At 50.6% G+C, this 20,748-nt stretch overlaps 3 protein-coding genes across 4 annotated transcripts; 2 read left to right on the top strand and 1 right to left on the bottom strand.

Moving 5' to 3' along the window:
- Positions 1-183: 183 nt before the first annotated feature.
- On the bottom strand, positions 184-10,138 carry EEF1AKMT3 (EEF1A lysine methyltransferase 3). The gene is made up of 3 exons (XM_002823443.5): positions 9,802-10,138; positions 9,575-9,686; positions 184-2,466 (listed from the first exon to the last, which is right to left on the bottom strand). The coding sequence occupies exons 1-3, from the start codon at positions 9,976-9,978 to the stop codon at positions 2,075-2,077; spliced, it is 681 nt and encodes a 226-aa protein (XP_002823489.2). The 5' UTR covers positions 9,979-10,138; the 3' UTR covers positions 184-2,074.
- Positions 10,139-10,227: 89 nt separating this feature from the next.
- On the top strand, positions 10,228-14,125 carry METTL1 (methyltransferase 1, tRNA methylguanosine). Of its 2 annotated transcripts, none has more exons than XM_002823442.5 (6): positions 10,228-10,728; positions 11,443-11,606; positions 12,747-12,931; positions 13,025-13,138; positions 13,299-13,400; positions 13,552-14,125. In XM_002823442.5, the coding sequence occupies exons 1-6, from the start codon at positions 10,619-10,621 to the stop codon at positions 13,705-13,707; spliced, it is 831 nt and encodes a 276-aa protein (XP_002823488.1). In that variant the 5' UTR covers positions 10,228-10,618; the 3' UTR covers positions 13,708-14,125. The 2 variants fall into 2 exon arrangements, with proteins under 2 accessions (XP_002823488.1, XP_054383298.1); XM_054527323.2 differs by lacking the exon at positions 10,228-10,728 and adding an exon at positions 10,769-11,220.
- Positions 14,126-14,137: 12 nt separating this feature from the next.
- LOC100443915 (25-hydroxyvitamin D-1 alpha hydroxylase, mitochondrial) lies at positions 14,138-20,416 on the top strand. Its single transcript, XM_002823441.5, has 9 exons — positions 14,138-15,883; positions 16,526-16,716; positions 17,225-17,427; positions 17,513-17,713; positions 17,798-17,970; positions 18,201-18,373; positions 18,575-18,653; positions 18,942-19,139; positions 19,495-20,416. Exons 1-9 carry the CDS (start codon positions 15,689-15,691, stop codon positions 19,606-19,608), a joined length of 1,527 nt encoding a protein of 508 aa, XP_002823487.1. The 5' UTR covers positions 14,138-15,688; the 3' UTR covers positions 19,609-20,416.
- Positions 20,417-20,748: the final 332 nt, after the last annotated feature.

The raw sequence follows: 20,748 nt of genomic DNA, 5'->3' as shown, positions 1-20,748 counted from the left end.
TTCTCCAGCGGAACGCACCAAACGAGGATGGTGCCACCTGCTGGCCGGAGGAACACAGTCCTCGCCTCTACTTGATTTCTTGAGACGACGCATTTCATACGGGAATTACCCCCCACCTCTCACCCCAGATAAAAATAACAGAAACCAAGAAATAAAGTTGTCACAAAACAACAACACAAGAAATGTGGGTAACATTTTATGTTTATTTTCAATGCGCATTTATATTCATTATCCATTTATGACTCACAACAAACTTGTGTGGTTGGTGAATGGGTTCAAGAATTTGTCCAAGGTCACCTAGGAAGGCAAGAGTGGAATCCATTTAACAAAGCGAGTAAATATTTATTGAATGAGCACAATATCTGTTGAACACCTGTTGTGTGCCAGGAACTGTGTTAGGCTTCAGGGGTTTAGACATGAGTAAACCACAGCCCTACCCTCCAAGGTAATTTAATGGTGAGAAAATGAGAATCACAAATGTCCATGCAAGACAAATTAAGGTCCCATAAGATGAACAAATAGTTAAAGGGTCTCAGGGAGAAAGAAATCACATTCAAGCAAGAGGCTCAGGAAAGAGGCAAAGAATAATGAAGATTTTGACAGGTGGCAATAGCCTTTCAGGCAGAGGATTATCATAAAGAGTGTGAAAGAAGTCAGAAAACTTTAGTGTGGTTTTAGAGAACAAAGAGTGCATCTTTTGTAATTTGGCCAGAGGTCCAATACACGTAGCAAAGGAGTAGGAAATGCAATAGGAAGGTAATTTGGGATCACATGGACACAGACCAAGTACCAAGCAGAGGAGCCTGTTCTTGCTTCTACAGGCAGTGAAAGCTAATCAGAGCTAATTTTGGAAGATATAAGAGTTTGCGGAATGGACTGAAGGAGAAAGCATGGAAACAGGAAGTCCAGAGAAGGTAACTATGTGACTAAGCAGTAAGTAAAGAGACCCAACCAGAAGTACCAATGTGGGAAGAGAAAAGAGGTGAAGGCAAAACACATTAGGATCTGTGTTAGGCTTCAGGGGACTAGAGATTAGGAAAGAAGGACTGATGAAGCTAAAGAAAAATCAAAGATGAAAAGAACTTAGTACTAAGTACAGTATTCTTCTGCACAGAATGATGTTCTGTGATCAAGGATCTAACTCTGGAAAGCATGAAGAAACTACAGTCCAAAGGACAGCTCTGCAGCCTTAGCTTCAGAGCTAGGAGGACTTAGTTAGAGCCATGGTTCCACTAGACTCTATCTCTAAAAAGCAGGAAATGGGTGGTTTGAGGCTTCTTCCTTCTCAGCTCCTGAGTAAAAGTTGAGTTCTTGCACAATAGATTTTTAAGGCTTAATTCTTTCTTAAAAAAAAAAAAAAATCCTAGGCTAGCACAGTGGGCCATGCCTGTAATCCCAGCACTTTGGGAGGCAAGGCGGGTGGATCACTTGAGCCCAGGAGTTTGAGACCACCCTGGGCAACATGGCGAAACCCTGTCTCTACTGAAAATACAAAAATTAGCCGGGTGTGGTGGCGCATGCCTCTAGTCCCAGCTACTTGGGGAGCTGAGGCAGGAAGATCATCTGGGCCTTCGGAGGTTGAGGCTGCAGTGAGCTGTGATCACGCCACTACACTCCAGCCTGGATGACACAGTGAGACCCTGTCTCAAAAAAAAAGAAAAAGAAAAAAAATCCCACAGAATTTTTTTTCAGTCCATTCTTTGTAAACAGCAACAGGAATGGAAGTGATCAGTGACAGTCTCTCTACAACCACTGCTCTCACATCCCATATATCTCCCTTACCCCCTACAAATCCTGGATACCTTACCATCCTCCTCCTCTGAGAACAGAAGCCAGGAACCTCCTTGGTGTTCTAACACTAGTGCTGCCAGAGCTCTGGGATTCCTTGTAAGCAGGCACCTCACTGCACCTGCCCAAGAGTATCTGGGGTAACAAAGAGGGAAGGAGAAAAGTGAGAGAGGCCAGGGAAATCCATCCTTTTTGGTCCTCGTGTTTGTGGCTCTGGAAATATGGTTTTTGAGATACACAGTTCCTTCATTAGAGCAAGAGATTGAGAAGAACAGCAAGGGTGATGTCAAGCAGGTCTTGGTTCCCTGTGCCTGGCCCTATAGATGTTGACATTTTCATCCTCATCCCGCTGAGCCAGCTCCAGTTGGAAATGCTGGGGCAGGAGGTGCTGAAAGAAGCTCTCTGTCCCGTGCTCCTTTCTCATCTTGGAGGCCAGATAGATGGTGCCATGGGGCCTGCACAGGTGTTGGAGGGTCCCCAGCAGCAGAGGGAAGGTGGGTTCCAGGTACACGATATCAGCCCCCAGCACCAGGTCATAGTTTCCAGGGAAGACATGATGGTCAATCCCCCAGGACAAGGCACGCACCTGGGCCTGGCCTCCAGCTGGCACATTGGCCTGGACGTTGCCCTGGATCTGTTCTAGGGCCAGGGGCAGGTCAGTGATGGTAACATCCCCCCCTGAGAGAGAGGAAGGAGGAAAAATGCAAGTCAGAGGGACCAACCAAGTGTTCTTGGCTCCTGCCTGGAAGGTCCAGAGACCTCAGAGCATAGAGGACAATGCCTTGACAGCCCGGAGCCCACACTGGCTTTTAGTTGCCTCAACCTCCATTTCACCCACTGCTATTCTCATTACTCTACATTCTACAACATCAACATTCTCTCTGAGCTAATCTTCAACCTCTCTGGCCAACACACAACAATCAGATGTCAGCAGAAGCCTGGGCAGGACTAAGCTGGAGATGGGTTCTGTACCCACCCCCACTGACACAAGCTCGCCTTAAGGGTCTGGAAAGCTTCCCAGAAAATGTGACCTCAGCTGAGCCCTAAAGGACAAGTAGGAGTTAGTCAGGTGGAGCTTTCCAAGAAGAGAACAGTGAGTACAAAGGCCTGGGAGTGAAAGAGCATGGCATATTCAAGAAAGGCTGGATCTTAGAGGATGTGAAAGGGGGAGAAAAGTGGCAAGACATGAGACAAAGGGAAAGTGATTATGACATGCTAAGGAGATTCAGGTTTGATACTGAGGGCAGTAGGCTTTAAGGGAAGAAACAGGGGTGAAGATGGTCAGATTAGCATCTCAGAAACCTTCATTCATGCAGTACATATAATTTGGAGAACCTTCTAAGTGCTGGGTATATAAGGTGAGCAAGACAAAAACACAGCTTTCTTTGTTTCATTCTAGAGGTAGAGACACACTAGGTACTGCATCATAATCATGATGACTATGATAGAAAGAGGAGCAAGAAGTACTAGGAATCCATTCATTCATTCATATTTATTATGTGCCTATATGCCAAGTGCTGAGAACATAATGATGAACTAAGAAGATAAGAATCCCCCTTCACAGAGCTTATGGTCCAGTGGCAAGAAACAGATGATAACAACAAACAAAATAAATAAAATAAAATACACTGTACATCAGATGGTAATATATGCCATGGTGAAGCCCCAAGCAGGGAAGGGGGATAAGAATTGCTTGAGGGATGGGGAGAAATGCAAGTTAGAGGGACCAACCAAGGGTTCTCGGCTCCTACCTGGAAGGTCCAGAGACCTCAGGGCATAGAGGACAAAGTCTTGGCAGCCTGAATGTAATTTTAAATTGAGTGGCTGGAGAATGAAATTTTAAATTGAGTGGTCAGACCAGCCTGACCAAAATGGTGAAACCCCGTCTCTACTAAAAATACAAAAAATTAGCTGGGTGTGGTGGCGGGCACCTGTAATCCCAGCTACTTGGGAAGCTGGGGCAGGAGAATCACTTGAACCTGGGAGGCGGAGGTTGCAATGAGCCGAGATCATGCCATTGCACTCTGGCCTGGGCAACAAGCGCGAGACCCTGTCTCAAAAAAAAAAAAGAATGGCACATGCTGGCATGCCTTAGGAGGAGCATGCTGGCTGCTATGATGAGAAGAGCACAGGAGGGCAAGGTCAGAAGCTAGGAGACCAGTTAGGAGGTGATGGCAATGACTCAGGTGAGAGATGATGATGATTTAAACCAGGGCAGTAGCAATGGCTAAGAAATGGTCAGATCCTGAATATATTTTGAAGGTAGAGTCAACAGGATTTGCCAATAGATTGGATATAAAATATGAGAGAGAGAAAAAAGCTTGGGATGGGCCAGGCATAGTGGCTCACGCCTATAATCCCTCTGGATTACACTTTGGGAGGCCAATGCGGGATGACTGCTTGAGTCCAGGAGTTTGAGACCAGTCTGGGCAACATAGCAAAACCTTGTCTCTATAAAAAATACAAAAATTAGCTGGGTGTGGTGGCACATCCTGTAGTCCCAGCTACTTCAGAGGCTGAGGTCGGAGGATCGCTTGAGCCTCGGGAGGTTGAAAGTTCAAGGCTTTAGTGAGCCATGATTGTGCTACTTTCACTCCAGCCTGGGCAACAGAGCGAGAACCTGTCTCGAGAAAAAAAAAAAAAAGCTCAGGATGGTTTCTGGGTGTTTGGCCTGACCAACTAGAAGACCAAATTGCCACTCATTTAGATGAGAAAGGTTGCAGGAGGCGCAATTTGGACAGGAAGATCATGAGTTCCTTTTCTGAGCACGTTAAGTTTGACATGGACATCTATATCACATCAGACAACCACATGAAGATACTGAGTAAGCACTAGGTTACGCAAGCAAGTCTGGAGATAGAAATGGGATAGTCTTACAGTCATGATCATCAACAGGGCATTTTTTTTTTTTTTTTTTGAGATGGAGTCTCGCACTTGTTGCCCAGGCTGGAGTGCAATGGCACGATCTCGGCTCATTGCAACCTCCGCCTCCCGGGTTTAAGCGATTCTCCTGCCTCAGCCTCGCAAGTAGCTGGGATTACAGGTGCCTGCCACCACACCCGGCTAATTTTGTATTTTTAGTAGAGATGGGGTTTCACCATGTTGGTCAGACTAGTCTCGAACTCCTGACCTCAGGTGATCCGCCCACCTTAGCCTCCCGAAGTGCTGGGATTACAGGCGTGAGCCACCGCATCCAGCTTCAACAGGGCATTTAAAGGCATGAGGTGATGGGCTGCTCAGTAATGAGGTAGACAAGAAAAAGAGGGGATCAAAGGACTGCCTCTGAGCCCTCGGGCAGTCACATTTTCAGTTGTGAAGATGAAAAAGAACCAACAAGAGAGCATGGAAAAGGAGTGCCTGCCAGGTACGCAGAAACCAGAAGTGTGGTCCCCTGGAAACCAAAGGAATTGTTCCAAGGAGGAGGGAGTGTCGGCATCAAATGCAAAGTCATCAAAGGTAGGCTGATAACTGACTCCTGTGTTTAACAACCTGGAGTTGGAAATGAAGCTCACGACCTTAACTAGAACAATTGGATTGAAGGAAAGAATAGGAGGAGAGGAACTAGACACTGAATATTAACTCTTTTGAGGAGTTTTGTTTTAAAGTGGAGAATAGAAATGGAGTGATAGCTGGAGGGAGATGTAGGATCAAGATTTTTTTTCTGAAATAGAAGAAATCATAGCATATTTATATGCATTTTATATTCCATATATTACTATATATGGAATGATCCAAAGAAAAGGAAAAACTGAGAATGCAGGAGAGATGGGGGTGGGTGTTGCTGGAATAATGTCTTTGAGTAGGCAGAAAGATTTGGGGTCTTGTGACAAGTGGGGGGCTTGACCTTAGCTAGCACAATGTGTTCATCCATGGTAACAGGAGAGAAGGCACTGCACAGAGATGCAGATGCAGTTACATAAGTAGATGTTGTGATAGGAATATGTGGACATTTTCTGAGAAAACAGAAGCAATCATTAGAGATAAGAAACAGCCCAGGCACGGTGGCTCATATTTGTAATCCCAGCACCTTGGGAGGCCAACGCAGGTGGATCACCTGAGGTCAGGAGTTCGTGACCAGCCTGGCCAACATGGTGAAACCCCATCTCTACTAAAAATACAAAAATTAGCCACGCATGGTGGCGCATGCCTGTAATCCCAGCTACTTGGGAGGCTGAGACAGGAGAATCACTTGAACCTGGGAGGCAGAGGTTGCAGTGAACCAAGATCGCACCACTGCAGTCCAGCCTGGGCAACAGAGTGAGATTCCATCTCAAAAAAGAAAAGAAAAGAAAGGAAAGAGATAGGAAACAAAATCATCAGGTGAGGGTGAAGATGGCAGAGGAGGCATTTGGAGGTTTGAGGAATAAGAAGGTAAGAAACAGTTGTTCAGGAGAGTGGCAGAAAAAGTGGACAAGAGAATGTACCAGGCTAGCTGGGAAGCACTTAGGACCCACCTAAGGCCAATGGTAACAAAGTTAAAATTAGCCCAGTTAGCACAGTTGTGTATGTACTGGGAGGGTCTAAGTTAGCCTAGGAGTGGGAGTGCCAAGGAGGCCTTCCCTTCGAAGTGATGTTTGAGCTGAGGAAGGAGGGATGCATATGCCATTAAGCAGATGGTAAAAAGTTTCAGACAGAAAGTAAGCCTGAATGAAGTCCCCAAGGAAGGGAACATCAGAGTAGGTTTGAGGAACTGATGGACAGGCAATAGGCAGCCCAAGAAAAACAAGAGAGAAAGAGGCACAGAAAGAGGGAGGCAGGACCTTGGAGGCCATGCCATAGGTGTTGGTTCTACCCTGAAAGCAACAAGAAGCCACTGAAAGATTTGGGGCGGGAATACACGATTACAGTTTTATTTTGAAAAGATCACTCTGACCACTGGGTGGAAGGGCAGAGGTCTAGGTGAGGACAAGGAGTCAAAACAGGAAGACAAGTGTGGCTGTTGTAGTAGTCCAGGCAAGTGATTGTGGTGGTTTGGACTGGGGAGCTGTCAGTGGAGATGGAAAAACATGAGAAGATTTAAGAGATTTTTAGGAGATAAACTGAATAATGGACATGTGGGTGAGAAAGAGGGTCGTGTCAAAGGTGGTGTCTAGGTTTCCCACTGGGTGCACAGTGATTTGATTCACTGAGATAGGGAAGTCTGAGGGAGAAATGTGTTTGGTGGGGGAAGGTCACAAGATCTAGTTGGATATGTCACACTTCCCCAGAAGAAGCTTGAAGGCTCTTGTGAAAATCCAGGCAAGAGATGCCACTGGCCTGAACTAGAGATGATGAAAAGATAATACTTCCCCAGACAACTGGAAGTTGTGGCCGGATCACTTGAGGCCAGAAGTTCATGACCAGCCTGGCCAACATGGCGAAACTCCGTCTCTACTAAAAATACAAAAATTAGAGAGGCATGGTGGCACACATCTGTAATCCCAGCTACTCGGGAGGCTGAGGCAGGAGAATCGCTTGAACCCGGGAGGCGGATGTTGCAGTGAGCTGAGATCATGCCACTGCATTGCAGCTTGGGTGACAAAGTGAGACTCTGTCTCAAAAAGGAAAAAAAAAAGAATATTTAACTCATAGTACTGGGTGATTGCTGGAATGTGAGGGGAGAAAGTGAGGGACAAGATGACATCCAGCTTTCTGACTTGACAGCTAAATAGGAGGCAAAGAAGGAGAAGCCAGTCTGGGATCAAGTGAAGCTAGGTGTTCCCATCCATACCGCATGCCTTTTCTCCCCTTTTTAGCATAACTGCCTGCATCCACCCATGCTTCATGCAAAAACCGCTGTTGGCACCTTCCACTGTTTCTTTTCTTTTTTTTTTTTTGAGATGGAGTTTCACTCTTGTTACCCAGGCTGGAATGCAACAGCGCAATCTTGGCTCACTGCAACCTCTGCCTCCCGGGTTCAAGCAATTCTCCTGTCTCAGACTCCCAAGCAGCTGGGATTACAGGCATGTACTACCACACCCGGCTAATGTTGTATTTTTAGTAGAGATGGGGTTTCTCCATGTTAGTCAGGCTGGTCTCGAAATCCTGACCTCAGGTAATCCGCCTGCCTCAGCCTCCCAAAGTGCTGGGATTATAGGCATGAGCCACCGAGCTCGGCCGGCACCCTCCACTGTTTCTGAGCCTGCTGTGTTCACACTGTTCACCTCCTCCTCACCTGACAGAGCTTCCCTTGATGGATTCGCAGGGAGTCATGGTAGACATGGATAGAGCATGTCCACAGGCTCCACACATACCTCGCCAGAGTTCTTGTTCTACGACATCGTCCTCTGTCTCTCTCACTAGACCATAAGCTCCTTGGGGAGAGAATATCTGTCTTATTTATTGTTGAATCCCCAATACCTAGCATGATTCTTGGTACATAGGGGACTTGAAATACATTTTGGTTGAATGAATAGAAGAACGAATGCCTGCCTCTGGGAAGATTTCCCTTTTTTTATTTTTGAGACAGAGTTTCACTCTTGTTGCCCAGGCTGGAGTGCAATGGTGTGATCTCAGCTCACTGCAACCTTCACCTCTGGGGTTCAAGCGATTCTCCTGCCTCAGCCTCCCAAGTAGCTGGGATTACAGGCATAAGCCATCATGCCCAGCTAATTTTGTATTTTTAGTAGAGACAGGGTTTCACCATGTTGGTCAGGCTGGTCTCAAACTCCTGACCTCAGGTGATCCACCCACCTTGGCCTCCCAAAGGGCTGGGATTACAGGCGTGAGCCACCGCGCCTGGCTAGGCTTCCCCTAATGTGACCTAGTTCTGTCCCTATGAACAAAGACATGTTAATTTACATTCCTAGGGAGATGACATTGTAAGAATTTTTAAACGAGTGCTTTCAGTTTGAGATTTTGTCTGCCCATTAGATTATAATTTGTGAAACTGTTTCCTCTGTAGTTTTTGGTTCTTGACAAAAGAGAAGCAAATTTTTCCTTACCTTTTCCTTTTCCAAGTCTGCAGTGTCTAATTCCTACCCCTGCTTCCTACAAAACATATCCTAACCCTTGGAAACTCATAAGCTTGTTTCTCTTAGCAATAAAAACCTAAGGAATCTGAAACATATTCATAATAAAGTTATAAAGCACTCACGAAGTTCAATGTCTGCAAGTCTCCCTACAGAGTACCCCCATATGTGCATCTTGACAGAAGACCATGTCCAAAGCCAAGGCGCTTTTAAGTGACAGCATTCTCCATAAAATCACAAACAGTAACACAAGGCTGGGTGTTGTGGCTCACGCCTGTAATCCCAGGTGCCTCACGAGGCAGTTGGATCACCTGAAGTCAGGAGTTCGAGACCAGCCTGGCCAACGTAGTGAAACTCGTCTTCTACTAAAAATACAAAAAGTAGCCGGGTATGGTAGCGCAAGCCTGTAATTCCAGCTACTTCGGAGGCTGAGGCATAAGAATTGCTTGAACCCGGGAGGCGGCGGTTGCAGTTAATGGGGATCGCGGCCACTGCACTCCAGCCTGGGCGACAGAGTGAGACTCCGTCTCAAAAAAATAAAAATAAAAAAAAAAGAGCAACACGATAGAAACAACTCCTTCTTATAGGCCTGCCTGAGTTTTATTTCCTGCCCTCCCCAATCACCCACCCCAGGTGCTTTGACAGGCAATTCGCGCTGTCTGGCACGCAGAAGTAGGCGCCAAAATAAAAACAAAAACAAACAAAAAAAAAGTTTGTTAAAAAGAAGGGGTTGGACTGGGCCCAAGTTCTCCCCTGTCCCCCAAAGATCCACGAAGTGACCATTTCTCCGCGCCCCTGGGTCCCCACTCTCTCCCGCAAAAAGCCAGCTCACGCACCCTGCAGCGCTGCCAAGATCCCCACGATGCCTGTCCCCGCACCCAGTTCGATCACCTTCTTGCCTCGGAAATCCACATTTTGACTCTCGAAATAATTGCACAGGCTCAGGGCCTACGGGAGAAAAGACAGAGAAAAAGACAGTAGTGAGGATGGCTCCATATGGGAGAGGCGGAGTCCGGGATCTGGACCTCCCACGGACCCTCACCCGGCGCAGCCCATTCCTCACCGCGTCCCACACGCGCGCCGCCACCCCGAGGCGGGACCCAAAGTTCTGCGTGATGGTCAGCACATGCCCACAGAAACAGAACTGGCTCTTCTCCGAGTAAGAGTCTGCAAAGAGCCCGACCTCCCGCGGGAACACCGATTCCGACTCAGATTCGGGATCTGGGCCGGGGTCCGCCATCCGGCCCGCCAAGGGAGTGCCCGGGCACCGCGGCCGGCGCTCAGATCCCGGATCCGGAGCGGGGTAGAGGCTGGGGGCCGCGAGCCGCCGTGGTGTCCCTGTGGCACGAGCCCCGCCTCCCTGAGTTTGCCCTCCTTCCTCCAGTTCGACTTCCTGGAGGTGGAATGAGGAGCCGCCCCTCCCGCCCCGGCCCCGAGCGCACACTTAACGAAATCCACACGGGACCACAAGAGTCAGACCGGGCGGACTGGTCCGAGACCAGGAGTAAGGGGAGGGAGAGGAGCGAGGACTGATGCCACTGTGGAAGCCGAGGTCTCTAGACCCCTCTCACCTGTGGGGTGCACAGGTGCCTGCAACCAGGATGGTAACCCAGACCAGGCAGAAGCAAGCTTAGAGAAAACTTTGGGTCCCTGGGCCTGGCCTCGCCCTCCCAGTTGGAGGCTAACGGTGCGGAGGTTCTCTCCAGCACTCGCTCCTTACAGCCCTCCCCGCCTAGCCCAGCCCAGCCCAGCCCAGCCGAATTTGCTCTTGGGTCTTTAAGGGGCGGGAACTGCCACCAACGCGCAAGGCTGCGTCATTAACTTGCGCCTCTGGCCTGCGCCTCCACGTGGATTTGGTAGAGAAACCCCGGACTGGGATCATGGCAGCCGAGACTTGGAACGTGGCCGGAGCAGAGGCCCCGCCGCCCCAGAAGCGCTACTACCGGCAACGTGCTCACTCCAACCCCATGGCGGACCACACGCTGCGCTAGTGAGGAGTGGGCAGAGGAAGAAAGAGGAGGGCGGGATTCTCAAAGCAGCCGGGAGAGCAGTTGTGCTGCGACTGCTGGGAGGATTTGGGATAGACCCGGGAGGATCAGATGGGTGACGTCAGTTTTGGGGGTGGGACCGGGAGATTCGACCAGAGAGGAGTTGGCGGGTTGAGAGTGGGCGTGGCGTTCGGGCCTAAGTCTGGGTAGCCGTGCTAAGTTTGGGAAGAGAAATAAATTGTTACTGAGACTGAAGTGATAGAGGCAGAATGTCGTTTCCATCTTCTGCTTTTGTTTGTTGGATTTAATAAAAAGGCAAACATATACACAATCCTGCCCGCGCCTTACCTTAGCTTCCCTCCCCGCAGAGGACAAACACAAAGTAGGATCCCAGGGCATTAGGCAGCCAGTCTCGGGAGAAGGGGAACTTGTGCCCCAGAAAGGGCAGCTACCCGGCCAGGGTCACATCAACCGCCAGAAGTGGAGTTGGGCAGGTCAGCGTTTATGGGCCTCATGATGGGTCTATGATTCACACTGGGAGTTAAGGGTGGTTTCCATTGTCCCTCTTAGAGGCCACAGGGCCCAGCGTTACAGAATTTTTGAGAAACCCTCCTCCCTTTTACCTCCCACCCTCACCCACCCACACACTCTCACAGTACCACTTCTGCAATAGTGTGACCAACCTTCTCATGCTTCTTATGTCTTCTTTCCAATAGCCCTGTGAAGCCAGAGGAGATGGACTGGTCTGAGCTATACCCAGAGTTCTTCGCTCCACTCACTCAAAATCAGAGCCACGATGACCCAAAGGATAAGAATGAAAAGAGAGCTCAGGCCCAAGTGGAGTTTGCAGACATAGGCTGTGGCTATGGTGGCCTGTTAGGTAACACTCAGGCCCTCTCTCTAGGGTGAGAAGAGGCCTAGTAGCTTCTGCTGCCTCAGCAGCTTTTGTGGGGGGTCATAATTGGCCTTTCCCCTTTCGTCCAGACACTGGTGACATCAGCATGGAGAGTCTCCACCTACCCTCTACTCTGGGTCTGTGACCTTTGCCCTGGAGAGTGGAGGGGGCTGCCTCAAATGCTTCTTAAAACCTGGGTTGTCCTTTCTGGCTTCAGTCCCTACATGAGCCATTTCATCTGCCAGGTTCCGGGTCAGTGAGCTGGTCAGCACAAGCGTCAGAGATCAGCCATTGTGGCCAGTGATCCTGAACTGTCTTTCTCAGGGATTCTACCATCTCCCCTCCCCTTTGCCCCTCCCTCGCCAGATCTCATTCCTTCTGCCCCACTCTCCTGTTTTTTGGGTTCCTCTTGTATTGTCTGTATTGTCCCACTCATGCATGCCAAGCCACTCCCTATTTTTAGATCTTCCCAAACAGATAACAGCCTGATAGAGAAGAAGAGCATGGTACATAGAGGCAGAAAACCTTGGTTTAAGGTCCAGTTCTGCTCGGGCACAGTGGCTCATGCCTGTAATCACAACACTTTGGGAGGCTGAGGCAGGTGGACCACTTGAGGCCAGGAGTTCAAGACCAGCTACTCAGGAGGCTGAGGCAGGAGAATTGCTTGAACCTGGGAGGCAGAGATTGCAATGAGCCAAGATTGTGCCACTGCACTCCAGCCTGGGTGACAGAGCAAGACTCCATCTCAAATAAATAAATAAGTTCCAGTTCTGCCCCCTCTTAACTCTATGATCTTCGGCATATCTGACCCTCAGTTTCCTCATCTTCACAATTTACCACAGAGTGTTATAAGGATGAAATAACACAATGTGTGAAAACACTGTGGAAAACTCTAAAGCAATGACAAATATACATGTATTCTCAGCCCTCCCATTCTGGTCCTGGTGACAATTTTCATTTCTCCCCCAGCCTCTTGAGCATAAAACTATCCATATATGTATCTCTGTCCTCTCTTGCCGTTCTGGACTTTGGTAGTTGCAGATTGAGGCTTCCTTTCCTGTGTTGACCCCTTTGCACTTCCTACAAGTATATGGTTGATGATTCCATTGCTATTTCTGTGTCTAGTGGAACTGTCACCGCTGTTCCCAGACACACTTATTCTGGGCCTGGAGATCCGGGTGAAGGTCTCAGACTATGTACAAGACCGGATTCGGGCCCTACGCGCAGCTCCTGCAGGTGGCTTCCAGAACATCGCCTGTCTCCGTAGCAATGCCATGAAGCACCTTCCTAACTTCTTCTACAAGGGCCAGGTGGGGAGGGGCCCTGGTGGGTTAGGCTGGTAGGCAGGTGGGGGCATGGAGGCCAGCCTCTCACAACCCTGTTGGTGCGTGTCTATCTCACAGCTGACAAAGATGTTCTTCCTCTTCCCCGACCCACATTTCAAGCGGACAAAGCACAAGTGGCGAATCATCAGTCCCACCCTGCTAGCAGAATATGCCTACGTGCTAAGAGTTGGGGTGAGTTGGGATGGGAGGGATGATGGGGTGAGTGGCCTACTCAGGGGCCCTTCACTAAGAATTCAGTGGGGGTGCATTTAGGGGCTCACACCACCACTCCCATCATCTGGCTGCTGGTGTTGCATGCAGTCTCCTGTCTAGGGTGATTTTGCCTATGCAGGGGCTGGTGTATACCATAACTGATGTGCTGGAGCTACACGACTGGATGTGCACTCATTTCGAAGAGCACCCACTGTTTGAGCGTGTGCCTCTGGAGGACCTGGTGAGTAGGGGACCTACAGGAGGTGGAGGCCCTTTCCAGAGTGGTTCTGTATTTGAACTTAACTCAGTGCCAGGAGGATGAGATAGGTGTCTAAGGGCCAGGGGCAGTCTGAACAGTGGGCAAGGACTTATTGGACCCTTCCTTCTCCCAGAGTGAAGACCCCATTGTGGGACATCTAGGCACCTCAACTGAGGAGGGGAAGAAAGTTCTACGTAATGGAGGGAAGAATTTCCCAGCCATCTTCCGAAGAATACAAGATCCCATCCTCCAGGCAGTGACCCCCCAAACCAGCCTGCCTGGTCACTGACTGCTTACTCTACCTTAGCTGGACCTCGTCTCCCAGGGACTAGAGAAAAGAGCAGGAGTCCTGGGCCTTCCCAGTTGAGACTGCTGGAGCTGAGACACAGTACTCTCTTAAAGAAGGTGGGGAGCTGCCCAGGGCAGAACCCACTGGTGTTCATGACTACCCCTGGCTCCTCTCACCTTGTCCCTCCACTGCCAACAGAAAACAAAGCAGCTGACTGAGATGGTCAAAGGACTTTGGACCATAGGGGATCTTTGGAAGGCTGTGGGGTCTTGTTCTCCCTTAGCACTCCCTTCTCCTTGTGAGATCTCTCCTCAGCTGGAATGAGGAATGTAGTCCATCTAAACTGCTTGCTAGGCTCAATTACCACTTCTGTTTGCTTTGTGGATCCTGCGATAACATGTATATGTGTACACATGCCTATTCTGCCATTTCTCAGGAAAGGGTAGAGTATGTATCATATGCCTTCTGCCATCCTCCTGTCCTCTCCCTGCATAAGACTTGACCTGGGGAATCTGTGTTCCCTAAATGTTGTCTCTGGAGAGTCCTCGGGAAGGTGTGGGGGTGGAGACCCTCTCCTTTTTCACATTGACCTTCAATTCCAGAACTTCAGAGCTGACTTACTGGCACAGAGCCTGATAGAGTTGGAGTGGGGAATGAGGGAGTAAGGAGCAGAGAGGTAAACTGTAGGAGATTCTTTTATTTTAATTTTTTTAAGAGACAGGCCCTCTCTCTCTTGCCTAGGCTGGAGTGCAGTGGTACAGTCATAACTCACTGCAGCCTTGACCTCCCAGGCTCATGTAATCCACCCCAGCCTCTCAAGTAGCTGGCACTACAGGCATATGCCACCATGCCTGGCTAATTTTTGTATTTTTTGTAGAGACAGAGTTCCACTATGTTGCCCAGGCTGGTCTCAGACTCCTGAGCTCAAGCAGTCTGCCCACCTCAGCCTCCCAAAGTGTTGGGATTACAGTCATGAGCTGCCGTGCCCAGCCTAATTTTTAAACTTCTTTTGTAGAGACAGTCTTGCTATGTTGCTCAAGCTTGTCTCAACCTCCTGGCCTCATGCCATCCTCCCGCCTCAGCCTCCTAAAGTGCTGGGATTATAGGCATGAGCCACCACGCCTGGCCCTGTGGAGGATTCTGAGGCTAAAAGTAGAAAGGGGCTGCTAACCAGAAAGCCCCCAGAGGAGACCGAGTCAGCTGGGGAATTAGAACATCCACATCCATTTAGCTTCTCTAACACCCCACAGACAATCTTTGAACTTAACTAATGTACAAAAAGTTTCTTCATTTCTGCTTCTCAAGCCGCAAATTCCCATGTCTGGAAAGAGGGGGTTTGTACACCCAAGAGACCCCCTTATCCTCAAGAAAGAAAGATGGAGGTTCTAGGAGCCATTTTAGCCCATTAACCCACCTGCCATCTGCCCAGTATATGTTAGGTACAGGAGGAGGAGGAAGTGTGGCTGGTGCAGGAAAATAATGCAGAGAAGATACAACCCACTAAGCCAAGAATGTAGGGACAGTTACAGCTGTGCCTCCCCTGCTTCCCTTCCCGGAGGAGCTGAAAGATGGGGAATTCCTGAGGATGGGCCTAAAGGGGCTGGGCTCACTGGTAGAAGTGGTGGGAATATCAGAGACTGACTAGTGTAGCTTGGTCACCTAGTCCCTACTAAAAAGCCTTATAGCCTTTCCTAGGATGAGACTTTGAGGTTCCTAGACTAGGGCACTCTCCCAGGAGGAAAATCTTAGGCCCTCCCTCCCATGAGGGTCATTGCAACATGAGATCCAAGGGAGTTACGAAGTCAGCCCCAGCCCCGCCTACTGTTCCTGGGTGCTAATGCCCAGCACAGACCACTCAGGAGGAGGGATTGGCTGAGGAGCTTAGAGAGGGGGCGTCATCACCTCACCCAAAGGTTAAATAGGGGTTGAGACAAGATGCTCAGGAGAAGCGCTTTCTTTCGCGAGCACCCTGAACCAGACCATGACCCAGACCCTCAAGTACGCCTCCAGAGTGTTCCATCGCGTCCGCTGGGCGCCCGAGTTGGGCGCCTCCCTAGGCTACCGAGAGTACCACTCAGCACGCCGGAGCCTGGCAGACATCCCAGGCCCCTCTACGCCCAGCTTCCTGGCCGAACTTTTCTGCAAGGGGGGGCTGTCGAGGCTACACGAGCTGCAGGTAGGAAGGGACGCCTTTCCCGAGACGGAGTGCTGGGGAAACTGGTTTTGACAGCGTCAAAAAGGACTGACTAGTGCAGAGCAAATGTGGGAGAGCCAGAGAGAACGGATGCCCATGAATTAAGGAAAAGGCGAGTTGAGGCTGGGGGCGGTGTGGCTAGACTCGGGCAGAGTCCGTCCCGACTCATAGCAGAGGGCGCTGGGAAAGCACCTTCTCGCTGTCCTGAGGTGTGGAGATCCTGCAGATTAGTACAAGTGCGCGGGAGGCCGGAGTGCGCGGTACCCTCCGCCTGCGTGCGGCTTAAAGCTACACGGGTTCCTTTTCATTCACTGAGGACTCGTCCTGAGATGGACAGTCCAGACATGGAACTTTTAGAGATTTCTCCTCGACCGAGATGATCAGAGAGGTCCTGAATGTCTGCCTTGCACAAAGTTCCTGTTTTGCCCATCACACTCAAACTTTCTAGGGATGGGAAATGAGAGAGGAGAAGTTTGCAGTATCAAAGGCATACACTAGTTGGGCACCCGAAAAGGAGCAGAAGCTCCCTCTTCCCAAGCCCAGTCAACGCCCTTGGCATGGGCACAGGTCAAGCTGAAAGTCCCCGCCCAGGTATCCAAGTGTCCGCTGCGTCCGCTCCCCCAGGTGCAGGGCGCCGCGCGCTTCGGGCCGGTGTGGCTAGCCAGCTTTGGGACAGTGCGCACCGTGTACGTGGCTGCCCCTGCACTCTTCGAGGAGCTGCTGCGACAGGAGGGACCCCGGCCCGAGCGCTGCAGCTTCTCGCCCTGGACGGAGCACCGCCGCTGCCGCCAGCGGGCTTGCGGACTGCTCACTGCGTGAGTCTTCTCTGCCCCCAGAAGCCCAGACGCCCTGCAGCGGCCCTCTCCTGCTGCGGGTCCCGAAACTATCAATCTGGGGGCATGGTGGGAGGTCGGCTGTCCCACTCTACCATTGGTCATCTTGGGGTTCCCATCCCAGTCTGCTTCACCCACACTCGGGTTGAGCCCCAACCTCACTCCCCGCCTACCTCCTTAATCCTTTGAGGCCAGAATCCTGGGAACTGGGGGAACCGGAGGAATTGGGCTAGGGTACAAGGATCTGGATGGAATGAATGTAAGGTTCTGTGACTCAAGTTACCCGGAAACCCCGGCCCCTGCGGGCAGGAAATGAGTAAAGAGGAAGGGGGCTGGAAGACAGGCGCAGGCCGGTGCAGGTTTCTGTACCCCAAGGGGGCAGACGCAATCCCTCTCCTGGCCACCGCAGCCGAACGCGTTCCTTCACTGCAGCCGGTCCCGTCGAGCCGTCCCCACCTTCCCGATGCGCACTCTCTCCTCAACCCTGCAGGGAAGGCGAAGAATGGCAAAGGCTCCGCAGTCTCCTGGCCCCGCTCCTCCTCCGGCCTCAAGCGGCCGCCCGCTACGCCGGAACCCTGGACAACGTAGTCTGCGACCTTGTGCGGCGTCTGAGGCGCCAGCGGGGACGTGGCACGGGGCCGCCCGCCCTGGTTCGGGACGTGGCGGGGGAATTTTACAAGTTCGGACTGGAAGGTGAGTCCCAGGACAGAGCTAGGCAGGCGTCGGGGGCGCCCTACGGGAGCCTCCCGGAACCCTCACGGCGCCCCCTCCCGACAAGGCATCGCCGCGGTTCTGCTCGGCTCGCGCTTGGGCTGCCTGGAGGCTCAAGTGCCGCCTGATACGGAGACCTTCATCCGCGCTGTGGGCTCGGTGTTTGTGTCCACGCTGTTGACCATGGCGATGCCCCACTGGCTGCGCCACCTTGTGCCTGGGCCCTGGGGCCGCCTCTGCCGAGACTGGGACCAGATGTTTGCATTTGGTAAGGCACAGGTCGAGGTGGGAAGGGGGGAATGTAAAGCTGTCCAGGGGTAGCGAGGTATTCACGTGCCTTCTACCCACGCAGCTCAGAGGCACGTCGAGCGGCAAGAGGCAGAGGCAGCCATGAGGAACCGAGGACAGCCCGAGAAGGACCTGGAATCTGGGGCGCACCTGACCCACTTCCTGTTCCGGGAAGAGTTGCCTGCCCAGTCCATCCTGGGAAATGTGACAGAGTTGCTACTGGCGGGAGTGGACACGGTGAGGTTCTCCCTCCGTGCTGTGAGCTGGTTCCAGGGCTTAGCCTCCCCAGACTCCGGGGCCATTTTTCTGCTGCAGGGGATCCATTATGGCCACGTAGACCAGCTTGGCTTAAGCACCCTGTAGCCCCAGACTCTTCCATAATCCTGTAGCCCCAGACTCTTCCATAATCTGCACCCTCTGCTGGGTTCCCACACCCAACACCTCTCTTGCTTTCACATGTTTCTCAGGTGTCCAACACGCTCTCCTGGGCTCTGTATGAGCTCTCCCGGCACCCCGAAGTCCAGACAGCACTCCACTCCGAGATCACAGCTGCCCTGAGCCCTGGCTCCAGTGCCTACCCCCCAGCCACTGTTCTGTCCCAGCTGCCCCTGCTGAAGGCAGTGGTCAAGGAAGTGCTAAGGTGAGGGGGAAGGAGAGGAGGAACAAGAGGAAATGCCAAGGAAGGGCTGGGGAAGCAAATAGTGGATGGAAGCAGGGAGAGAGCAGAGAAAAATGGCCCTCTACTCCTGACCAAAAAGGGTTTGGAAGTTGGAAACAATGAGAAGGGGGCTGCAGCCCCTAGCCTCATCTTGCTGTCTCCATTTTGTGCTTTGCAACCTAGACTGTACCCTGTGGTACCTGGAAATTCTCGTGTCCCAGACAAAGACATTCATGTGGGTGACTATATTATCCCCAAAAATGTGAGTAGAGCCTATGCACCCTTTCTACTGAGCCATTCCTCACTATCTTGGGCCCCAGCCCTGTTCTCAAACGCTCCCCTAAAAGCCCTTCAAACACTCCCCTTTACCCCTCTCTAGGATATGCCTTTCTAGGATGTAATGGGACAGTGGGGAGATCTTCCAAAAGTAGCCCCAGAAAACTTCCCCATCACCCACCAGGACCTGCCTTTGTCCCTGTCTGAATATCCTCTTCTTCATGCCTGCCCTATTCTGAGCCCAAACTGACAAGTTTGTTTTCCTTCGCACCAGACGCTGGTCACTCTGTGTCACTATGCCACTTCAAGGGACCCTGCCCAGTTCCCAGAGCCGAATTCTTTTCGTCCAGCTCGCTGGCTGGGGGAGGGTCCCACCCCCCACCCATTTGCATCTCTTCCCTTTGGCTTTGGCAAGCGCAGCTGTATGGGGAGACGCCTGGCAGAGCTTGAATTGCAAATGGCTTTGGCCCAGGTGAGTGCTCTAGATTTTATACCTTCCCCAGACTGGAGAGACCCTAACCCTCTAAAGTTGTGAGCTCTTTCCCCTGACAAGCATAGGAAATCATATAAGACCTGGTGGAATGAATCTTCTGAAATATGATAAGCCCATTATAGGCCTGGAGTGTAAGTGAGGGTATTCAAACTATTTTTTCCCTACCATAATCCCTCACCTTTATTAACCAAGAAGTCCCCTACTGGCCACAGGTGCCACCCAATCATTGACCATTCTAACACTAATAATGCATGCCCTTTACCAATTGGATTACCAATGAATTCCCCCATTATAGATATCTTTCATAGTAATGCTCACCTTCTTCCCTTTCCAGATCCTGACACATTTTGAGGTGCAGCCTGAGCCAGGTGTGGCCCCAGTTAGACCCATGACCCGGACTGTCCTGGTACCTGAGAGGAGCATCAACCTACAGTTTTTGGACAGATAGTCCCATGGAAAGAGACTGTCATCATCACCCTTTCATTCATCATAGGGATAAGATTTTTTGTAGGCACAAGACCAAGGTATACATCTTCCCCTAATGCCTGTCTATCTGACCAAACTGGATAGAACCACCATAGTGAAGTGTGAGGCGGCCCTGACCAATGTGTGACGTATGCACTTGGCCTGACTCAGGAAGCCAAGTGAGAAAACCATGGTCTCTCTGCTTGCTTGGCCCTTCTGATCATGTATGCATCCCCCAAGGATGAAATCAGATTTTAACTAATAATGCTGGATGGCCTGAGGAAAGATTCAACTGCCTCTCTTTTTGGGCTTTCATAGTGTTCATTGATGCTGCTGGCTACGCATTTATCAAAGCATAAGCTCAGTAACTGTGCATCTGGTCTGTACCTGGTTGGTCCTTCCTCTTTGCATGTAAGCTCTTTGAGAGGAAGGGTGAAGACTTATTTGTTTTTTATGTCCCCTGCCAGGGCCTGTCTCTGATTAGGTGACACCATACACATTCTTAGATTGAATCTGAACCATGTGGCAGAAGGGATAAGCAGCTTAGTAGGCTCTGTCTACCCCCTTCCTTCTTTGTCTTGCTCCTAGGAAGGTGAATCTGCCCTAGCCTGGTTTACGGTTTCTTATAACTCTCCTTTGCTCTCTGGCCACTATTAAGTGGGTTTGCCCCATCACTTAGTTCTCAGGCAGAGATGTCTTTGGGCCTGTCCCTGCCCAGGCCTCTGGCTTCTTTTTTATATTGAAAATTTTTAAATATTCATAAATTTTAGAATAAAAAATCAAATATTCCATTCTTGACTTTGACTTATTTCTCTCATATTCCCACTTCCTACAAGACCTGGAGGCAAGACCCTAACCCTCCCATCTCCCACCTTGGTTTCTCAGGTCCTGGGGGTGACCCCCATAACAATGGGAGGTCTGGACGCCTGGAAGAGTAGTTTGTAACACAAACCCAGACGTGTTTCTGTCTGTAGTGGGAACAGCCAAGTCTAGTCTGGCTTCCTGTAAGAGATTAAGGGGGTGGGGGGTGAAAAGTAACTGCAGGGGCTAAGCTGTAAAATGGGCCCGGAGCTAGGGATTTGCAGACATGGGCAGAGGTTGCTGACTCTGGTAAGGAAAGTGC

Source organism: Pongo abelii, chromosome 10 (assembly GCF_028885655.2).
Source record: "Pongo abelii isolate AG06213 chromosome 10, NHGRI_mPonAbe1-v2.0_pri, whole genome shotgun sequence".
Classification (NCBI taxonomy): domain Eukaryota; kingdom Metazoa; phylum Chordata; class Mammalia; order Primates; family Hominidae; genus Pongo; species Pongo abelii.
The sequence above is the reverse complement of the archived record's forward strand: the minus strand, read 5'-3'. Positions and strand labels throughout refer to the sequence as shown.

What these genes read in the sequence shown, in the direction of transcription:
- METTL1 (XM_002823442.5), top strand. Translation starts at nt 10,619, where the DNA reads ATGGCAGCCGAGACTTGGAACGTGGCCGGAGCAGAGGCCCCGCCGCCC. An exon ending in TGGCTATGGTGGCCTGTTAG is followed by an intron (nt 11,607 to 12,746) that starts GTAACACTCAGG and finishes TTCTGTGTCTAG; the next exon opens with TGGAACTGTCACCGCTGTTC. An exon ending in ACTTCTTCTACAAGGGCCAG is followed by an intron (nt 12,932 to 13,024) that starts GTGGGGAGGGGC and finishes TCTATCTCACAG; the next exon opens with CTGACAAAGATGTTCTTCCT.
- EEF1AKMT3 (XM_002823443.5), bottom strand. Translation starts at nt 9,978, where the DNA reads ATGGCGGACCCCGGCCCAGATCCCGAATCTGAGTCGGAATCGGTGTTC. An exon ending in CGGCGCGCGTGTGGGACGCG is followed by an intron (nt 9,687 to 9,801) that starts GTGAGGAATGGG and finishes TTTCTCCCGTAG; the next exon opens with GCCCTGAGCCTGTGCAATTA. An exon ending in GATCTTGGCAGCGCTGCAGG is followed by an intron (nt 2,467 to 9,574) that starts GTGCGTGAGCTG and finishes CCTCTCTCTCAG; the next exon opens with GGGGGGATGTTACCATCACT.
- LOC100443915 (XM_002823441.5), top strand. Translation starts at nt 15,689, where the DNA reads ATGACCCAGACCCTCAAGTACGCCTCCAGAGTGTTCCATCGCGTCCGC. An exon ending in TACTGGCGGGAGTGGACACG is followed by an intron (nt 17,971 to 18,200) that starts GTGAGGTTCTCC and finishes CATGTTTCTCAG; the next exon opens with GTGTCCAACACGCTCTCCTG. An exon ending in TGCAAATGGCTTTGGCCCAG is followed by an intron (nt 19,140 to 19,494) that starts GTGAGTGCTCTA and finishes TTCCCTTTCCAG; the next exon opens with ATCCTGACACATTTTGAGGT.